Genomic DNA, 18,828 nt, shown 5'->3' with positions numbered 1-18,828 from the left:
TACTTCCCTGGACCCCTGTCTAGCAGGGCAACTGACGTGATACCCAGGGTGAATTTCCTTTCTCCCATCCAATTGTCAAGGTTCCTTTTGAAGAGGGCCAAAGAGGCACTCTGCTTGACATGTATGGGCAATCTATTCCAGAGTCTGGGGAGTCTCTGGGTCAGGAACCTATCCCTCCAGCATGTTTTGTTCATTGTGATGACAAGGTTTAGATCCCTGGAGCGTGCGGCTCTGAGGGATTGGGATTTCTTTAAGTGTAGCATGTTCAACAGCTCTGGGTTTGACATGGCTTTGTATGTTAAGCAGAGATCGCCTCTGAGTAGACGATATGCCACAGAGTATCGCTAGTGTTTTTTAAGGCGGTCAGCGTAGGGCATCTACATTAGGTCTGTGATTCTTTTAGTGAGGTAATTATATCACATTCTCCCCCCTTAATAACATTTCCCTGTTGCTTAAGTTTTCTTGCTCTGAGTATTGCTTTTCCACATTCATCAAGACCATATGTCATTCTTACATCATTTGAAATAGGTTTTGACCATTTGTAATTCTGATTTCTGTTGCTTGTCTGACAAGTTATATAGTTTGAAATCATCCAGAAAAAGCAGATGAGATATCATTGTGCAAGGCTGCTTTCTGGAAGTCAAGCTGTAACTGTAGCATGATTTGTTAAATAAACAGTGTAATGGGTTAATTGGAAGGCAAAAACAGCAGTAGTGACAAAGACTCATCCTAGAATGTCACTTTATAGATTTTTGTCCCTGGGACAGTAATTTGCCCTTAATCATGACTCAGTTGTAAAGCATTATACCACTGTTTCATAGTGGCTGTTATATTTATCAGTGTAAGTTATATTTGATGCATCCCATAAATCCATTACTGTGGAATGATGTCAAATGCTTTTTTTTGTAATCTATCTATGCCATAACTGGGGTCTGTTTCTTTTTTACACTGTCAGTTATGGTTTTGTTTAATAATAGATGATCACATGTTCTTTTACCTTTCTGTTCTATTATCATGATTCATTTTTTTCTAAGTGACTAAAAACTTCAGTTGCACAGTTCCAGTATACAGCTTACGTACTGCTGGAGAGCCCAAGTTATTGGTCAACAGTTCTTAAGTTGGTTTGCTAGATCGCTTTTAACAAGGAGTATATTGTTTCCTGTTAGCCATGTTAGTGTTAATTCAGGATGTGAATATAAGTCATTTCTGCTCAAGGCTAAATCACTGTGCAAATATGTTACTACCTTTAGTAAGGAGTTGGGTATTTCATACAGACCTGGGGTTTCTTGTTAGGAGACTTTAAGTTTGTCTCAATTTCTGTTGCAGTTACTTCATTACATTTCATATCTTCTATTTAAGCATTTATTACATTTTTTGTATGTCTTCCATCCATTCAGCCTCTGATATTTTCAGCAGGATCTCCAATTTTCTCCATAAATACTACCAAAGTATGGATTGATTTCTTCTTTTTTATGTGGTACCACTATTATTATTGTTTCTCTTTCCAGATTCAATAAATTGGTTACTTTGTGTTTTTCTTTTGTATTTTTCTATATAATTTCTCAGTTTTTCTGAGTCTGCTAATATTTTTAATTTATTACTGTAGATGGTATAAGACAAATCAGTTATATTTTTGTGTTATATGTTGCTCTAATAGCTGTTAATGACCTATTTCCTTTTCTACATTATTATAGTACTGACACTTCTCAACTCAATTCTTTCATTTTCTCTCTGATGCTTTGTTGATGGCATTCTACTTGTTTCAATTTTTCCATTTCTTATTCTGCATGTTTGCGGTACCACTTTATCTGCAACTAGTTTCGATGTATAGTGCTATATTCTGTTTACTTCTGTTACATCATTTCACAGCATCTGCATTTCTTTTTGTTTTCACAATTCTACAGATACATCTTCTTCCAGATGAGCTAACATGTTCTGCTTGTATTTCCTGGTATTTTATAACTTTCTCCATAAGCAAAACATTATAATCACCGTACAGTATAGTTATTTCAATGATCAATGTTACTTTTTTTTACTTTTTTCTTTGTCTTTTTTCTTGTTTCTGCCTTCTTTACTTTTGGTATTGGACAAATTTTCTTATCGGTGTGTATTTTGTCATGTGCTGTGAGGTTAGCCTTCCATATAAAACTCTTGCTACATGCGGTACATTTATATGGCCGCTCTCCAGAGTGCATTTTCTCATGTGTAGTGAGGATAGCCTTCAATATAAAATTCTTGTTTCATGTGGCATACTTATATAGCTTTTCACCAGTGTGCATTTTATGGGATGAAAGATATGTTTTCGTTGAAAAACTCTTGTCTCATGTGGCACATTTGTATGGGTTCTCTCCGGTGTGCATTTTTTCATGTGCTGCAAGCATATCTTTCCGTACACACTTCTTGTTACATGTACCACACTTATATGGCTTTTCTTCATTGTGTATTTTCTCATGGACTATGAGGCTAGTCTTCCACACAAAACTCTTGTTACATATGGCACATTTGTATGGCCTCTCTCCACTATGTATTTTCTCGTGTGTTGTGAGGACAGACTTCAGTATAAAACTCTTGTGACATGTGGCACATTTATACAACTTTTCCCCACTGTGAATTTTCTCATGGGATGAAAGATATGTCTTCTGTGAAAAACTTTTGTCACATGTGGAACATTTATATGACTTCACTCCAGTGTGTATTTTTTCATGTGTTGCAAGTACACCCTTCCATATAAAGCTTTTGTTACATGTTACACACATATGGCTTTATTCCGGTATGTATTTTTTCATGTTTAGTGAGGGCATCCTTCCATGTAAAACACTTGCTACATGTGGCACATTTATATGGTTTCTCTCCAACATGTACCTTTTCATGGGTTGAAAGGCTAATCTTCAACTTAAAAGTCTTGTCACACGTGGAGCACTTAAACGGTTTCTCCTCACTGCGTGACTTTGTGTGTGATAAAAGATTACTCTCACTTGTAAAACATTTATTACCAGTAGTACACATATATGCCCTCTCCATTTCTTTACTTTCTGGAAATCTCCTCTCCCCCGTGTGTATATTCTCATGTTTTATGAGGCAACTCCTCCAAGTAAAGCTCTTGCCACATGTCAAACATTTATATGGCTTCTCTCCTGTGTGTATCTTCTCGTGAAAAAAAGGGAAATCTTCTGTGTAACTCTCTTCTGACATACATCACATTTAAATGGCTTCTCTCCACTGTGTAACTTTGTGTGTACTAAAAGATTACTCCTCTGTGTAAAACACTTGTCACATGTAGTATATTTATATGTTTTCTCTCCAGTGTGTACTCTCTTGTGAGCTGCAAAACTCCTTCTTTGTGTAAAGCTCTTATCACAAACAGCACATTTATACAACTTTTTTTCTAGTGTATTCTCTTTCATCCACACTGAGGTTACTCCTCGTTACAAATTTCCTGTCACGTACGACACAATTATAAGACTTCTTTCCAGTCTGCATTTATTGCCATTTTGAAAGGGTTTTTGTCTGTGTAAAAACCTTGCTACATGCAGGATATTAAATCTGATTATCTACAATATGCATTTTCTCATTTGTTGACGTGTTACTCTTCTGTGTGTCTCTTCTTATAAGCAGAACAAGTGTAGAACTTCTCTCCACAGGGGTGTCTCTGCTGTATTTTAGGGACCGATTTAAACACAGACGTACTATCACATAGGTCACCATTATCCAGCTTCTCTTCTGTGTATATTTGTTTCTTATCTGCAGAGTCCAAATCATATATCGAAGTCAGATAAGTCTGAACTGATGATTGCTGTCCATGAGTCTCAAGGTGATTCTGCCAACTGTTGACTAAACATGCAATAGATTAGAAGATTGAAAGTAACTACACATTTTGTTTGTTTTTTTTTTGTTTTTTTTTTGAAAGGTTGCTGCAAACATTTTTGTTAGCACAGATTAAAAATAAAAAAAAAAAAAACATTTTTTTCTCTTAGTAAACAACAAATTTTACATTAGTCTGACTTAGATAAACAGCATTTTATAGAAACACAGACATCATAATAACCAACCGCCTTGTCCTCATACTGTGCCTTGCTCACACTGGCTGGAATTCATAAAAATGGAAAATGGCACAGAACAAGGTTAATGTTATATCGAAAGTTGTGCTCTACAGTCTTGTAATGCAGATACACAAAGATGAGGGTGGCAGGCAGCATCTTTAGAGCAGGCAAAGCACAAGATGAAATAATGGAGAAAAGATGGCAGGGAGTAATAACTGGAGATATTCAAAATATATGTGCACTACAGCACTGTTCTATTACCAGTATCATGCCATGCCACAATACAAGTCAGTGAATAACAAGGTGGAAAAAGTGCCAACAACCCTGAATCTGAGTCATGGGGGCTGTTAAAAGATATTGCGCTACCTTTGTAAGAGTTTACTAGTGATTCAGAGAGGTACCTCCATGGTTAAAAGAGAGTTTTTAAAGACATGTAAACACTTTTGTGGAAAACCAATGGTTTAAGAAAAAAACTATGTCCTTTATCTTTAAGGCTAAGAGCTGCTAACAAGCTTTAACCTGTAGCCCTTGGTTTGAGTCCATGTTTCTACTTGCAAACTGTTTGACTTTAAGCGAGTCAGTTGGGTCACCACTTCTGCTGAGGGGCTTATCTACTTCATAAATAAACAAAAAAATGCCACAAGACCAAGAACCATAAGTTAACACTCATCCAAAATTGAGAGAGGAGGCTTAATCGCTAGTCATGGGTCTGAGGGAGAACCACCGCCATTAGATTTAGATTCCTCACAAATTTGCCACTGACCCATGCAATGCTCCTTATTGGACTTTCAGGAGGAAAGTTATTTCCTTGCTGCAGAAAACCAATTTAAGGAACCTGCTATACAGTGACATCACCCTGAGAAGTATGGAGCACATCCACTGAACAGAAGAAAGTCTGTAACAGGAAAGTGAGCAGAGCAAGTACCTCTATTACAAGTTCAAGGACCATCAAAGATTGCCCACCACCCTCAATTACCTTGGGGGAGCTGTCTGTTCATATTGCATCATGCTTGCCCTCAAGCCATACTGGTGACACACTTTTCATTTGTGTACAGTCTCATGAAATTCACCCCCAGCCAAAGGCCTGCAGGATTGCTCTCACCCCAACTTTTTCAGAAAGGATACAACGTCTGTTGACAGTTCCAGTACTTCAAATTGGAATTTTTCACTACCACACCACTACTACTACTACTACTATACAGGCTGTAAATCTCAAACAGCAACTACTGAATGCAGTCATGTCCCCATGTGGAATTCTAGGATTGAGGTCCTCCCTCATAAGTTTAAAGGTTTGATTGCCAAGGTTGTAACCTACTGACTTTCAAGAAGCTGTAACCCAATTAAAATACATATATAATATATAAATGTAACTCTAAAAATTCGAAAAAAGTTCTTGCTAAACTTTTAACTGGGAACTCCGAACCCTGATCAAATCAACCACAGACAGATACAAGGTAAAAATAGTCACCAGGTAAAGGGCAACCATAAAGCCTTCTTTAACTATGTTAGAAACAATGTCCCGCACTGCACAAAGCTAATAGTAAATAATGTCATATACATGGACCAATAGTACATAAACAGTCTACTAGGGAATAAACTTAGCTTCAAACTCACCCCTTCTCCCTTCCTACATTCCCTGATGTCCTTCCTGCATCTACACTCTACCCTCAAATCGCCCATAAACAAGTCCTATAGGCACCATCCAAGGCCAAAAACACAGCTTCTATGTGGCCAGATAACATATCAAGGCTGCTTACTGGCCAGCATGAAACAGGACCTGTCAGAACCCCTACAGAGGTGATTCACTGTCAGCCTGCAAACACACTTTGTGCCAGACAAGTGCAGGGCAGCAAATGTAATCCCCTTACACAAAGGTGGGGTGACAACAGGCCCAGTAAATTATAAATCCATAAGACTAACCTGCTTCATCTGTAAGGCTATGGAAAGAATCATTATGGAATTAATAAATAAGGACATAGATAACCTACAAACTATTGACCCAAGCCAGCGTAAACTTGGAAAGGGCCATTTTACTTCTTCAACAAGATACTGAAACAATGGATAACAGCAAATCAGTACACACCTCACATTTAGGCTTCAAAAAGGGCTTACACATTATCCCACACTCTGGTATCATTCAAAAACAATTCCAGTTGAATGTTAATCCCCAAGTAATTAATTTGATAGCAATTTGACTTACAAAAAGAACCCAAGAAATGAGGGTAAGCTGACCTACCTCCTCCAAAAGACGTGTCACTAGTGGTGTACCTCACGGTTCAGTCCTTGGACCACTACTCTTTGGCATCCACTTCTCGGAGGTTAAAGCTACTGGTAACGATTTATGTTTGATCACATTTGCAAATGACTGCAAACATGGCACCACCATTAATTCAAAAGGGTACACCAAGATCATCCAAGAAGGCCTTTCCCAAACAAATAGCTGGTGTCAAATCCATGGACTAAAACCAAATGCCAAGAGATGTATAATAGTATCCTTTGGCAAGCAAGAACCCACTTATAACTATCAACTAATACATACCCTGAAAATGTGTCCAGTAGTTAGGGAGCTGGGAACCTATGTAGACAATGAATGGTCCTTTGATACCACATATCCACTATTGCAAGAAAGTCCTTTTTCATTGGACAACTTATTACTAAAGGTAGGCATGGCATCCAGGTCCAGGAATGGGATCATTCCATTGTATTCTGTACTCAGTCTGATTATTGAGTATAATTCTCCCTTCACTATATACTTGTCGAAACAGCTGACACAAACTGAATATCCACAATCTTCCCAACTAAGAAAATCAAGGCTTTAAATCATAAAAATTAGTGAGACTATCGCGAAGCGTTGTCCTTCTCATTGTCATTCAGTCTACTGAGAGGCAATCTCTACCTAGCATACAGATCCTATCCTGTTAGGTCTAGTGTATATTTGCAAGTCCAACAGGGGGGAATAAACATACACTCAAGAAATCTAAATCTCTTCTGTAACATAACTAGAACATGATGGATGGCTAGATATGTATCACACAGAATACCATTTCTCTGGAATCACTTTCCTTTCCACATAAGGCAAAGTACTTCTCTTACACTGTTTAAATGTGATATGGATGAATGGATGGGTAACTACAAATTTACCCCTGGTTTGACACCCTTGTACCTCATGGATAAGGGCAACATGTAAATGTTCTCCTCATCTTTATATTTTAGGGATGAATAATCCAAAGGCTAAGAGCTTCATGGGAAGGTATGGCTTGGCTTTTAAAGGTCCCCATGGATTAATAGCTTAGTAAGTACCAATAAACCTGTAAATATATATATATATATATATATATATATATATATAGAGAGAGAGAGAGAGAGAAATAGATATTCAGAAGATATTCTAATCTAAAATATACTGACATTCAAAACACTGACAAAAAAAAGGTCAGTGCAATATTGGAAAAGCAATGTGACACCTACATTCACTGCTAGTTAAATATACCAAATGTCAAGATTGCCCAATACCAGGGGAAACAGCATACTCCCCAACCTCTGTATTACATTGATCTTACTGCAAAGTTGATCAGCTTTCCGGTTGACCAAACAAAGAAAGCAGGGAAGCTGTTGACTACACTGAAAACCAAACAATATAACTTAACATGCACATATTCAAGCTGCTGTTTAAGGAACCATGGGTTGAAGAAATCCAGTTCTTCAACTCCTCACCCACAGAAGGTCAGGAACAGGTTTTAACAAGGGTCCTGCAAGGGGGCACTTTGCTGTTCACAGTCTCTCTAGATTTGGAGTTGATCAGTTAGTTTCAATAACCCTTCAGTTAGCTGAAGAGTGGCTCAGTGAAATAAAGAGTATGTACAAATCAAAACTATTTTTTGAAAGATGTTAATGGCCAATTCTTTCTAATTGTAAACATCAAAAAACAGTAATGATGATAGATTTACCAGAGGAAACTATGCTGCCTTTCTTATCATTGAAGGTAATGTTATGACTGACACATTTGTTTAGTTGGGCCCTTTCTGGAGAAGTTAAGTATCAGAATGAGATTTGATAACCACCACCAGTTTGCAGTCATCAACCGTTTGTTACCTATAGTCCATTAAAATTAGCCTTCATGCTGGAGAAGTATATACCAAGCAGTAGGGGAGACTAAAACACAGCCCTGCTGGACACCTCTGTCTGTTCCTGTACATTACTGATGCTTTTTGTCTAGATTAAATACCTCCAAACATAACAGAATAGGTTCTGTCACAGCCAATTACCTATTCAGCAAACTATGCACGAGTTACAATTCACGTGACAGAGTTTATCAATAATCCCATCATGGGAATAGTGCCGAAACCCTGACAAGGTCCAAATTGGCAGCATGGACTCTATGGCTATTATACATGGTCTCAGTAAGCAATGTCTTTTGGCTTTTTCCAGTTAGGGTTCACCACAGTGGAATACCTGTCCACAGATTGACTGGCATTGGATTTTTATGGTGCCGAGTTGCCAGCCTGATGCCCAACCTTCACAGAAGGCGCACCCATACACACACACACACACACACACACACACACACACACACACACACACACACACACACACACACACACACACACACACACACACACACCCACACATAACACACACACATAACACACACACACACACACACACGATCCTGCCTGCATGACTTTAAAGCTCACTCAGCTGTTGGGAGGACATGCAGATTCTGCACAAAAGGAACTCCAGCTGAGAATCGAAGCGAAAAACGTCTTGCTGTTAGGTGACAATGCTAACCGCTGCACTACTGTGGCCTCTATTATACATGGTCTCAGTAACCCTTTCAAAGAACTCAACCAGGTTGATCAGCCATGACTTTTACAAACCAAACTCATGTGTAAACAGGGGTACAAGGTGACTTGTATTAATAGTTTGCTAGTTCAGCTATAGTATGTTCACAGTCTTGCAAATAATACTAGAGGGATTAACAGACCTGTATTTCCACAGTCAGTAGAGAGACCATCCTCCTGCAATGGCACTACAACCACTGTTTTCCACACCCTGGGGATGTAACCAGTGGACAGAATAAAGCTGAAGAGATGATGAACAGGTTCGGCATAAATATGACTTAGTGTTTCTACAGGAATATTGTCAGGACCCACGGAACTGGCATTTTTAATTCTGGAAAGTCTTAAAAGAACTTGGTCCCAAATCAGTTTTTGACTACCATCGGGGAACTAATGCTGGCTTCAGACTGGCAGATTTTTTCTCATACATGCTTCCACATTCCTGACTTTACCACTTTAGGGTAGCCTGACGGGATTTTGGGATTTCTTTTCCATATGCCCAGACTACCATTTCCATGTCAATTTTTCACCATCCCTGTCAACCATCTTTCTGACAGGGACCATAGCAGAGAAGAGACACAAAGTAGGCACAAAATGTTATGAATGGGGACTCTCTGATGGTCCCCACAATCCCTACTTCTAAAGAGTTTATCTGGGTCATGCTCCACATAAAGGACTCCTGAAACCAACCCTCCATTTCTGGATGATCTCATGGAACTTATTTCAAATTGTGAACTAAAAGCAATCTCCTTCTGTCTTCCAGAGCTCTTATCCAAGTGTTCCTGAGCAACAATCAGAAGATGGCAAACGTTGCTGCCTTTCATGTAGTCTTTAGGACACCTAAAATTAAAGAACTGGTTCTACTACACTATATAACCTCCTGCAGATAACTAGCACTTAAAGAGTCCAATGGTGGTACCCACTGCCATGGAGAAAGACCAGCTGAAGGTTTCCACAACTTTTCATTATCTTCAGGGGGTATGCATGCATATAAGATCATGCATGGCAGACGGCCTCCTGGGGGCTAATCTCCACTTTTAGCTAATAGCATGGAAGATAATTTCACCTGAAGAATAACAAATTTGCCCTCATCTAAACCTAAGCAGGGGGAAGGTTAGTTTATGGTTAAGGATCCAAAGCACTAAAGAGGAAGCCCTATGGTTGGAACTCTCCTTCCCAGGCCTGAGTCCATACAGGCTGTTTGTGTGGCCACAGACATGCTTCCAGCTGAGCTTCCAGGAAGGAGATCATCCACAATACAGGAAGCCCAGGGAAGCATATCAAGCACTGCTTGATTCAGAAAGGAGGACCAAGAAAGTGGACCCTGCAACCTTATGTTCTCTGGGAGGCTACCTAATCATGGTGGCTCTTAAATGTGCTGAAGTCATTAAAGAATTGATGTTTCATTTTCAGTTTCATGGTGCTCTCACAGGCATGAGACCACAGGTTCACTTTCATCCTAACTTCAAGACAGAAGAATAGTGATGGTCTAGGACTATTGAGATAAAACCTCCACTGGTAGCTTCCTTCTACACAGGCTGCAACCTTCATAAGCTGACCAGTGATCTTAGCCATGCTTTTGTATGACCTTTCAGAAAGGGATCCTCTTTAATGCTGGAATGTGGGAGGAGGCAAGAAATTCCCCACAGAAATAGTTCTGAGATCAGCAGGGCACTCCCAATGGAAAGAAACATATTAGGGAGGAGAACCAGTGGCAGCAACTTCCGCTATAGGCAGAAGCTGGTAAAGGTTCTACCACTTTTCACTCTCCTGTTGGCTGTACACTCATATCTGATCACACGTGTGACTCAGCCATCCCCAGAAGTAAATCTCCACTCATAGCTTTGTGGAGCTCCCTGTAGCCCACAGACCGCATATTTGGTCTTGGTTGGAGTTCAATAAAGGGGATTTAGTCTGTGAGAGTAGGACAGGGGCCTACAAAAGGAGGCCCACAATGCCAGTCTCCTCATTCCCAGACTGAATCCACCACAATTTCAGAGGCTGCAGCCATCTCTCTGTCTGGACTTCCAATAGGTTGCTTTTTCTTATTTCTCTAGATCGAGGACAGGCACACTTATCTTCAAAGGGGCATGATCCTATCAGCCATGCAGTACTCCCACAGCAGGAAACACATCTAGAAGAGGAAGGTCTCTTCTGGTTGACTTTGTGGAACTGCCTTTGAGCCAAAATCAAGTATTTACTCTAATCAGGGTTTCCAGCCTACAGACAAGCTGTGTGTTAATTGTCTGACACATCTGAAAGACAGCTCCCACTACTTGACCCCCAACCCAGACCACACCTTTTAAGGCCCACCTCTCATCTTTGCTAAGCTCCCCTACAGTCTTCTAGGACAGCTCCCTTCTTTTTTTAGCAGACCAGGGGGCACTCCTCAAGCCCCTTTGGGGCACAGTCTTGAAACCCAGGTGCACTTACTAGATAGACTCACACCATGAACAGGGAGGACTCAGACACTTTCCATTTTCCTAGAGATTGTCTTCTAATATGTTGGTCGGCTGTGCCCTTGAGATATCCCATGGACTGATGTTCTAATTCTGCCATTGTAGTGGCACTCCTCTCTTCCCAGGAACTCCAAGTTTGAATTCACCTAGACTTCCATAGAGGGGACATCATCAATAGAACTGAGTCTTTCACCTCTGGGAGGATAGCTGTATCTCATTCCCGTCTTGCAACCAGAAACCAGAAAAAGGACAGCTCAGTGTTGTGTAACAATAACATCTTGAGACAGTTTCAAGTATTGTGGGGTATAACATTAATGAAGATAAAACAAAGGCTATAGCTGTAGCTGTAAACTGCGTACCCACACATAAATCAGCCCAGCAATACCTATATTGCTATTTTTATGGGGACACCATATAATTAAGTATTTAGGAGTATGGATTAAAAAGGAATCTATTATAGCAACTAAGAATAAGAGCAAAGAGATCAACCAAAAGATAGCACAAAAACTGAGAAACTGGAAGCTCCTGTTTATGGATATGGATTGCAAGATGCAAGCAGTGAAAATGCTTTTAGTCCATTGAGATTTACATACAGGTCAGATATATTTTTATCAACCAGTGGAGACGTTATGCACAGAAATTAATAAAAGTTGAAGGATTTCATCTGGCAGGGGAAAAGGGCAAGCAGAATAAGTTAATCCTTCCAATAAAATGAGATGGATTAGGTTTACTTGATTTGAAGGGGTATTTTAGAGCTCAAAGCTAAGGTTCATATATACAGCACAAGCAGAAAGCTATAATTCAAAGTGGAAAGGAATGATGATGAATCAGGGGGTAAATTCAAGAAATAAGGAGATTTTGGATGCAGATCCCTAAGGAGAATATCAGGAGCCACATAGAATATTATATTCATAAAGTAGCAGAAAGTATTCTAAGAACTAAGCTAACATGAGAATGTGAGAATGGAGAAAGGAGATTTTGCTGATAGAGATGTCTTTAATTAGGGGTACAGAGAATAGACAAGAGGGGTCTGGAATTTACAGGAGAAAACTAGCAAAGGAACCAAGGTACTACAAGCAAATATCTTGAGAGGAAAATGTAACAGAACAGGAAGAAGCCAAGACGACATTTGGACTGCAGGCTAGAGACTGCTTCCCTATTAGGGATTGCTATCATGATTATAAGCCAAGAGAAAGAGATAGGGAAATCCTATTGAAAGACCTGCTCTGGTAGAGTTTTTAACTGAATCTACAACAGAAGATGCTGTTAAAAAAGGGATAATTGTTAGGGCATATAAAACAATGCACGAGAACTATAGGAATCAATCAAAGGAGCTTAGAAAGGATTGGGAAGAGAGATAGGATAAGCAGCTCACAAGGATACAATGGAAGGACATAGGGCTCACAAACATGCAGATTTAGGATTTTTGCTGGGAAGTGTTTGCACAGGTATTTTTATATCCCAAGCAGACTACAATAAGTTTTTCCTCTTGTAGATGGCAAATGTTGTAGGTATGGTTGAGGAAGAAGGTAACTGGGAAAATATTTGTGGGAGTATAATGAGTTGGCAGACTTTAAAATTTCCCTAAAGAGTACTCTGTCAAAATACTGAGTGAGCAAATGGGTGCAACTAAGGAAATGATTTGTTTAAGCTGAGGCACAGTATCTGAACTGCCTAAGCATAGTAAGGCCTTGTTAAAGTTTAGTTCTGGTGGATAACACAAAAACAATTACTAGAAAATGGAAATCAAAGTCTAAACAAACTGTATTTGAAGTACTAAATATTGTAACAGAGATGAAAGAACTGGAATTGGAATCTTTAGAAAAGGGTAAAATCAAATTACATAGTCAAAAAATAGAAACTGTGGGAACAATACATGTAGGATAATGTTTGGGAGGAGGAGTGAGGTTTAAGGGAAGGCAGGAATTTATGCAATGTCGAATTGATGATAAATATACAAAAGAATATATGTGATGTATATTTGCAGCGGGAATATGTTAATATGTGTTGTTTTCTTTTATATAAATGCATGTTTACCGATGTCTTAAGTAATAATTCAATAAAGGTGTTAATGCAGAATATTTCAGAACCACTTTTTTCAGAATCATTTCTACAGACAGACTTCCAATAACCCCACTGGGGTAAGATTACCAAGATGACATCACTATACATAAATTTAAAAGTATGTTTGTAAAGCTTTTAGCTGGATTATAATTGTCACGGGTATTAAATCTATAAGCTATATCTAAAAGCACTACCATTATGTTACAAACAACTGCAGTTAATATTATGGTTGTTACAGGATTTTGGCATTTATAGGTTGGGAGTCAAATGATTAACTATACTTCATTTCACTATGTTTAATAGATGCAATAGCAGTACTCTACCAGCTTCTGGAAAGTAACTCAGTAGGTGGCGCAAAGAAATTATATCAGGTTGCAACGCAATGATGGAAGGTAAAGAAGACAGTTTGACACTCTTCGTATAGCAGCATCCTGCTCACCAGTCCACAGGGCAAAGGCACATGGAAGGAGTACTTCTAGCAGCGTCTGAATGAAAAAAAAACACAGAAGCTGTACTGCCCCAGACACAGCCCATGATGATGGAAAAAGAGGAGCCCACCCTAGAAGAAGTAAAAACTAAGGAAAATGAAGTCAGAGAAAGCAGCAGGCTCATATGAGGTCACAGCAGCTATGATAATGATGGTGGGTGAGATGGGGAAAATGATAATGCAAAACGGAAGGCAAATGGGATGAAACTAAGTACAGATAAGACGGTGGTAATGGCAGCAAACTGGGGGAAGAGGGGCTGGAGCCAATGGGAATAGAATGTCAAGTGTAGTGTATGACAGAACAATGCCAAAGAAGCTGAAAAGTAAGGTGTACAAAACAGTGGTGTGACCTGTGTAGTAAACGCAGAGCAGATGAGGAAGCTAGAGGTGATGGAAATGAAGGGCCTGAGATGGGTAGTAGGATGCACACTGTAGAACAGAAGAAGAAATGAGGACATAAGAGCAGAAGCCAAAGTAATTCCAATGGCAGAAAATATCAAAGAGAACAGATTATAGTGGCTTGGGCACATGTGCAGAAAAACAGAAGACAGTCTGGTGAAGAAGATTTAGGATAAGGATAGACAGGAAGAAGGTAAGAGGAAATGAGGATCCAATAAACAGGTGGATGGATTGTGTGAGGGAACATCTGCTACAGTCAGGCATGAGTGTTGAAGAAAGCAGGAATGTGGCATTGAATCGAGAGAGATGGCAACAGATACCACTTTTCATCATATGCCTACAAATACCAGTTCTACTCTGGACTGGATCCTAGACTCCCACCCCAACCTTTACTATAACCCTGAATCCCTGCCAGATGCAATCAATGACCACTCACCAATCCGTGTCCATAGATTCTCTCCCCATATCACTAGACCACACAAATTAAAGGAGTGCCATAAATTAGCAAACTTTAACCCTACTATTTTCAATCGCTATCTCTCTGCTATTAACTGGTCCTTTCTCTCTGACCTCCCTCTAGATGATTCCATTGATCACTTTATCTCCATCTTCTTAAACTCTCTTAACTCCCTTGCCTCTCCCAGAACAATCAGAGTTAAATTACGTTGCTCACCCTGGCTCACCAAGAGAACTCGACTACACATTCAAAATAAAGATTCTGCATGGAAACTCTGGCAAAAAAACAAATGCCCTATTCATTATCAAAAATATAGGGAACTCCGCAACCTACCCAAAAAGCATATTAATATTGACAAAAGAAAACTCGAATTTCAAGTTCCTCTAACCACTCAAACTAAAAACCCTAAAAAAATGTTGGCATTCTGTTAACCATATTCTCCACCCTGGCAAACCCTCAACACCCAATCCTTGCCCTAATAACACACCCCATGAAACTGCTTCTGTTCTTAATTCTAACTTTATTGATATCATAAGTAAATTTATACCTTCTCCCAACACTAGAAATCCCCCACTTCCCAGCATATACCAACAACAAAACTCTCCATTCTCACTGAGTCCCATCCCCACTAGCTATATTAAAAAGCTTCTTAAACTGAAACCATGTTCTGTATCTGCACACAACCTACCTTCACATTTTCTAAAGTTAGCAGCTGACTCCATTGCCTACCCGGTATCTATTCTTACCAAACATTCTATCCAAGAATACTCTGTCCCAACTCTATGGAAAAAATTATATACTATTCCAATCCACAAGGCAGACAACTTAGTAGAACCCTCTAATTACCGTCCAATCGCCATTCTGCCACCTCTCTCCAAAATTCTTGAGCACTGTGTTTATAAACAAATCCTGTCTTTTCTTTTGCTTAAAAACCTCATTACCCCTACTCAGTATGGTTTTCCCCCTTACCAAAGTACCACTACTGCTCTTGTCTACTTTGTTAACTTAATCCCCCTTGCTACAGACAATAATGAACTTGTTTCCTGCCTCATCTTAGACCTTTCCAAATCCTTCGACTCTGTTTCCACTCTATCCTCCTCTCTAAACTATCTCAACTAAACCTTTCCTCTTCCACTATTTCCTGGTTTACTATCTACCTTACCAACAGACAACAATCATTCAAATGGCTCACAGCCCTATCCCCCTTTCTCCCAGTAAAAATGGGTGTCCCTCAAGGTTCCATCTTGGGTCCTCTTCTTTTTAACATATTTACTAACCAACTTAATAAATCCTGTCCTCAGTCTTCCCTTATACAGTATGCAGATGATTCTACCATCATTACCACAGCTGACAATCTCTCTGATCTGCTTTCCCTCACTCAAAGCTTCTTTAACTTTACTCAGACTTGGCTTTTAAACAACCATCTCATTCTTAATCCCAAAAATACTAAACTCCTTCTATTTCTACCCAAAACTCTACATGATTTAAAATCCTCTTTCACAATCGCTTCTCTTAATAATACCATTATTTCAACTGAACCCCACACTAAACTGCTTGGTGTAATCATTGATGACCAACTTAAATTCACCCACCATGTAACAGTACTGTATAAAGAAAACCCACCAAAAGCTTGGCCTACTTTATAGAAATAAAAAGTTCCTTACCCCTAACTCTAGACTCTCACTTGCCCAGGCCTTTTTGCTTCCCAACCTCCTATATTGCTCCCAAGTCCTAACTAACTTACAGTCCTCTCTTCTATTGAAATTAGAAACTACATATAACAAAGTTGCCAGATTTGCTGCTAACATGCCACCTAAAACTCATCACTGTCTTGCTCTCCAGAATCTTAACTGGTTAGAATTTCCTAACTGACCCAGCCACTCTCTACTTATTATAATCTACAACATCCTTAATAAGCTCTTTTCTTGCCCCAGTCTATCTTCTCTTGTCTCTATAATGCACCTCACCCCCTTAGAAGTGCTGACCAATGTCTTTTACAGATTCACAAGCCAAAAAAATCTTATGGACAAAACCTTTAATGCTACCTTCTAGCTCTTTCATGGAATAAGCTTGCTTTGGGCCTCAGAAATATCACTCAAGTCAAAGTTTTTAAAACAGCTCTCCAACAATACCTACTTAGCTCTGGGAAATGTCCATGTAACCACCCCACCTAAATATTCCCTCCTTCCCCAATCTACCCTTTCCCCCTTTTCCTACCTGTCTTTCCTCCCCTCCCTCACTTTTCTTTCCACTTCCTTCCCTCCCTACTTGCATCCAACCTCCTCATCCTTTCTGTGTTTTATTAAACATTTTCTACTTCTCTCTTCCTCACTCCTCCTATTCCTGATCACTCATCTTTTTCTTATTCTTCCTGTTCCTCCTTAATCTCTCTGTCTCTCCTTCCTTAGACATACTCTCTGTTAACTAATTATTAACTCTCCTACTTATTCACTCTGCTCTATCCCAATTCTCCATTACACCTTCTTCTTATTTAATTCTCTTCCTTACTAATATTTCTCCTCTATCCATAATTGGCTTCCATACTTCCTCTGAAATAATTTCTGTATCACTAAATACTAACTTAATCATCTATATTTAGAATATCTTCCCTTGCTCCATCTGTACTTGAAACCCCTTTGTTTTTTGCTTTATTACTTGTCAGCTGGAGCACTATTTGACTTTGGTTTTACTAATGTTAAACTTGCATTATTTGTTGCTCTGATATCTACCTATTGTTTAATTGCTGTTTTATGTTATCTCTGGAGAGTTTCTCCCCAGGCCTCCACTGAAAAAGGGCTCATGTCCAGTCAGACATATTTGGTCAACATATGTCAAATAAATAAATACATTTTATTTATTTATTTATTTTACATTTGTTAACCGGGAGAGTCCGACTGGATACATGTCCATTTTCAGTGGAGGCCCGGGGAGAAAAGCTCCAAGTACATAACAGACATATGAACATTGTTAATGCAAAAAAAGGAAGATAGTTGAGTTCTAAATACAATATAAAGATACATCACATCTTGGGAAAAAAATAACAGCAGCATATAAAAAAAAACATAGGTCAGTTACAAAGGCGAGGCACCTTGTTAAAAAGCGGTTAAGGATAGTGAGGTAAGAGAAGGGTAAATGATAGTGGTTAATCAGGTTTGGAACAGGGACATTGCCAGAGAGTATTGAGATGGGGTTTAAGCTTTTTTTTGAATTGCAGGAGTGAGGGTTCTGAGGTGAGCATGGTCTGTAGGGAGTTCCACATTTTACCTACAAAGTTTGAGAATAGAGAATCCCCAGCAGAATTATTGGCTTTGGTAGTTTGAGCTAAGATCTTATTGGAGGAGCGTAAAGATTGCAGGTTAATATAGGGGTGAATGATGTTTTTCAAAGCTGGTGTTTTCTCTGGGTGATACAGTATCTGGTGAGCCGTTTTGAGTTGGTTGAAATGGAGTTGGCTGGAAAACTCTAACCACCCTAGTTGCTTCAAGTTAGTGCAGTGGTGCGTTCTAAAGGTGGAATTTGTGGCAAATCTAGCTATGTGATTGTAACAAGAAGCAAGTTTGTTAAGGGTTGTCTTGTTTAGGTTTGTAAAGAGGGGGGAGGCATAGAAAAGAGTTGATAGTAGGTGTGTGCTGGCAATTGTAATTTTAGCGTGAGGAGTGAGAAAGTGTTTTACTTTATAGAGAGAGCCAAGCTTTTTATTGACGGTTTTGATGGTAAGATTGAAATGGGTGTCAAATTTAAGGGAGTTATCAATGGTAACACCTAATAGCTTTGTGTGAGCTTCTGGTGATATAGTGATTCCATTGGAGGATGTAATAGAGAAGGTGGGGGAAGAGTCTTGTTAGTGGATGAGAAAGTAAGCAGTTTTGTTTTGTTGGGGTTGAGAACTAGTTGTCGACTTGAGAACCATTTTTCTATTAGGCTGAAGGTGTCTTGGGTTGAAGCAGTCAGGTCTGCCAGGTTGCAGGCAGTGCTGATGATAGTTGAATCATCTGCATATTGAATGCATGTGGCATGGGGGGTGATTGTGGGCAGGTCATTAACAAAGATGGTGAAGAGAAGAGGGCCAAGAATAGATCCTTGG

General features: G+C 39.3%; 1 protein-coding gene across 1 annotated transcript in view; it reads right to left on the bottom strand.

Annotated features, from left to right (window-relative positions):
• Positions 1–338: 338 nt before the first annotated feature.
• Positions 339–18,828, bottom strand: part of LOC122813662 (zinc finger protein 181-like) — an 84,742-nt gene continuing 66,252 nt past the window's right edge. Inside the window, exon 4 of the mRNA XM_044086104.1 lies at positions 339–3,831. Within this exon, the coding sequence (XP_043942039.1) occupies positions 3,584–3,831 (248 nt within the window). The 3' untranslated portion in view covers positions 339–3,583. The remainder of the gene's footprint in view (positions 3,832–18,828) is intronic.

This window comes from Protopterus annectens, chromosome 10.part0 (assembly GCF_019279795.1).
Source record: "Protopterus annectens isolate FY-2018-M chromosome 10.part0, PAN1.0, whole genome shotgun sequence".
In the NCBI taxonomy this organism is placed as follows: Eukaryota; Metazoa; Chordata; order Ceratodontiformes; family Protopteridae; genus Protopterus; species Protopterus annectens.
This window is presented reverse-complemented; position numbering and strand designations above follow the sequence as displayed.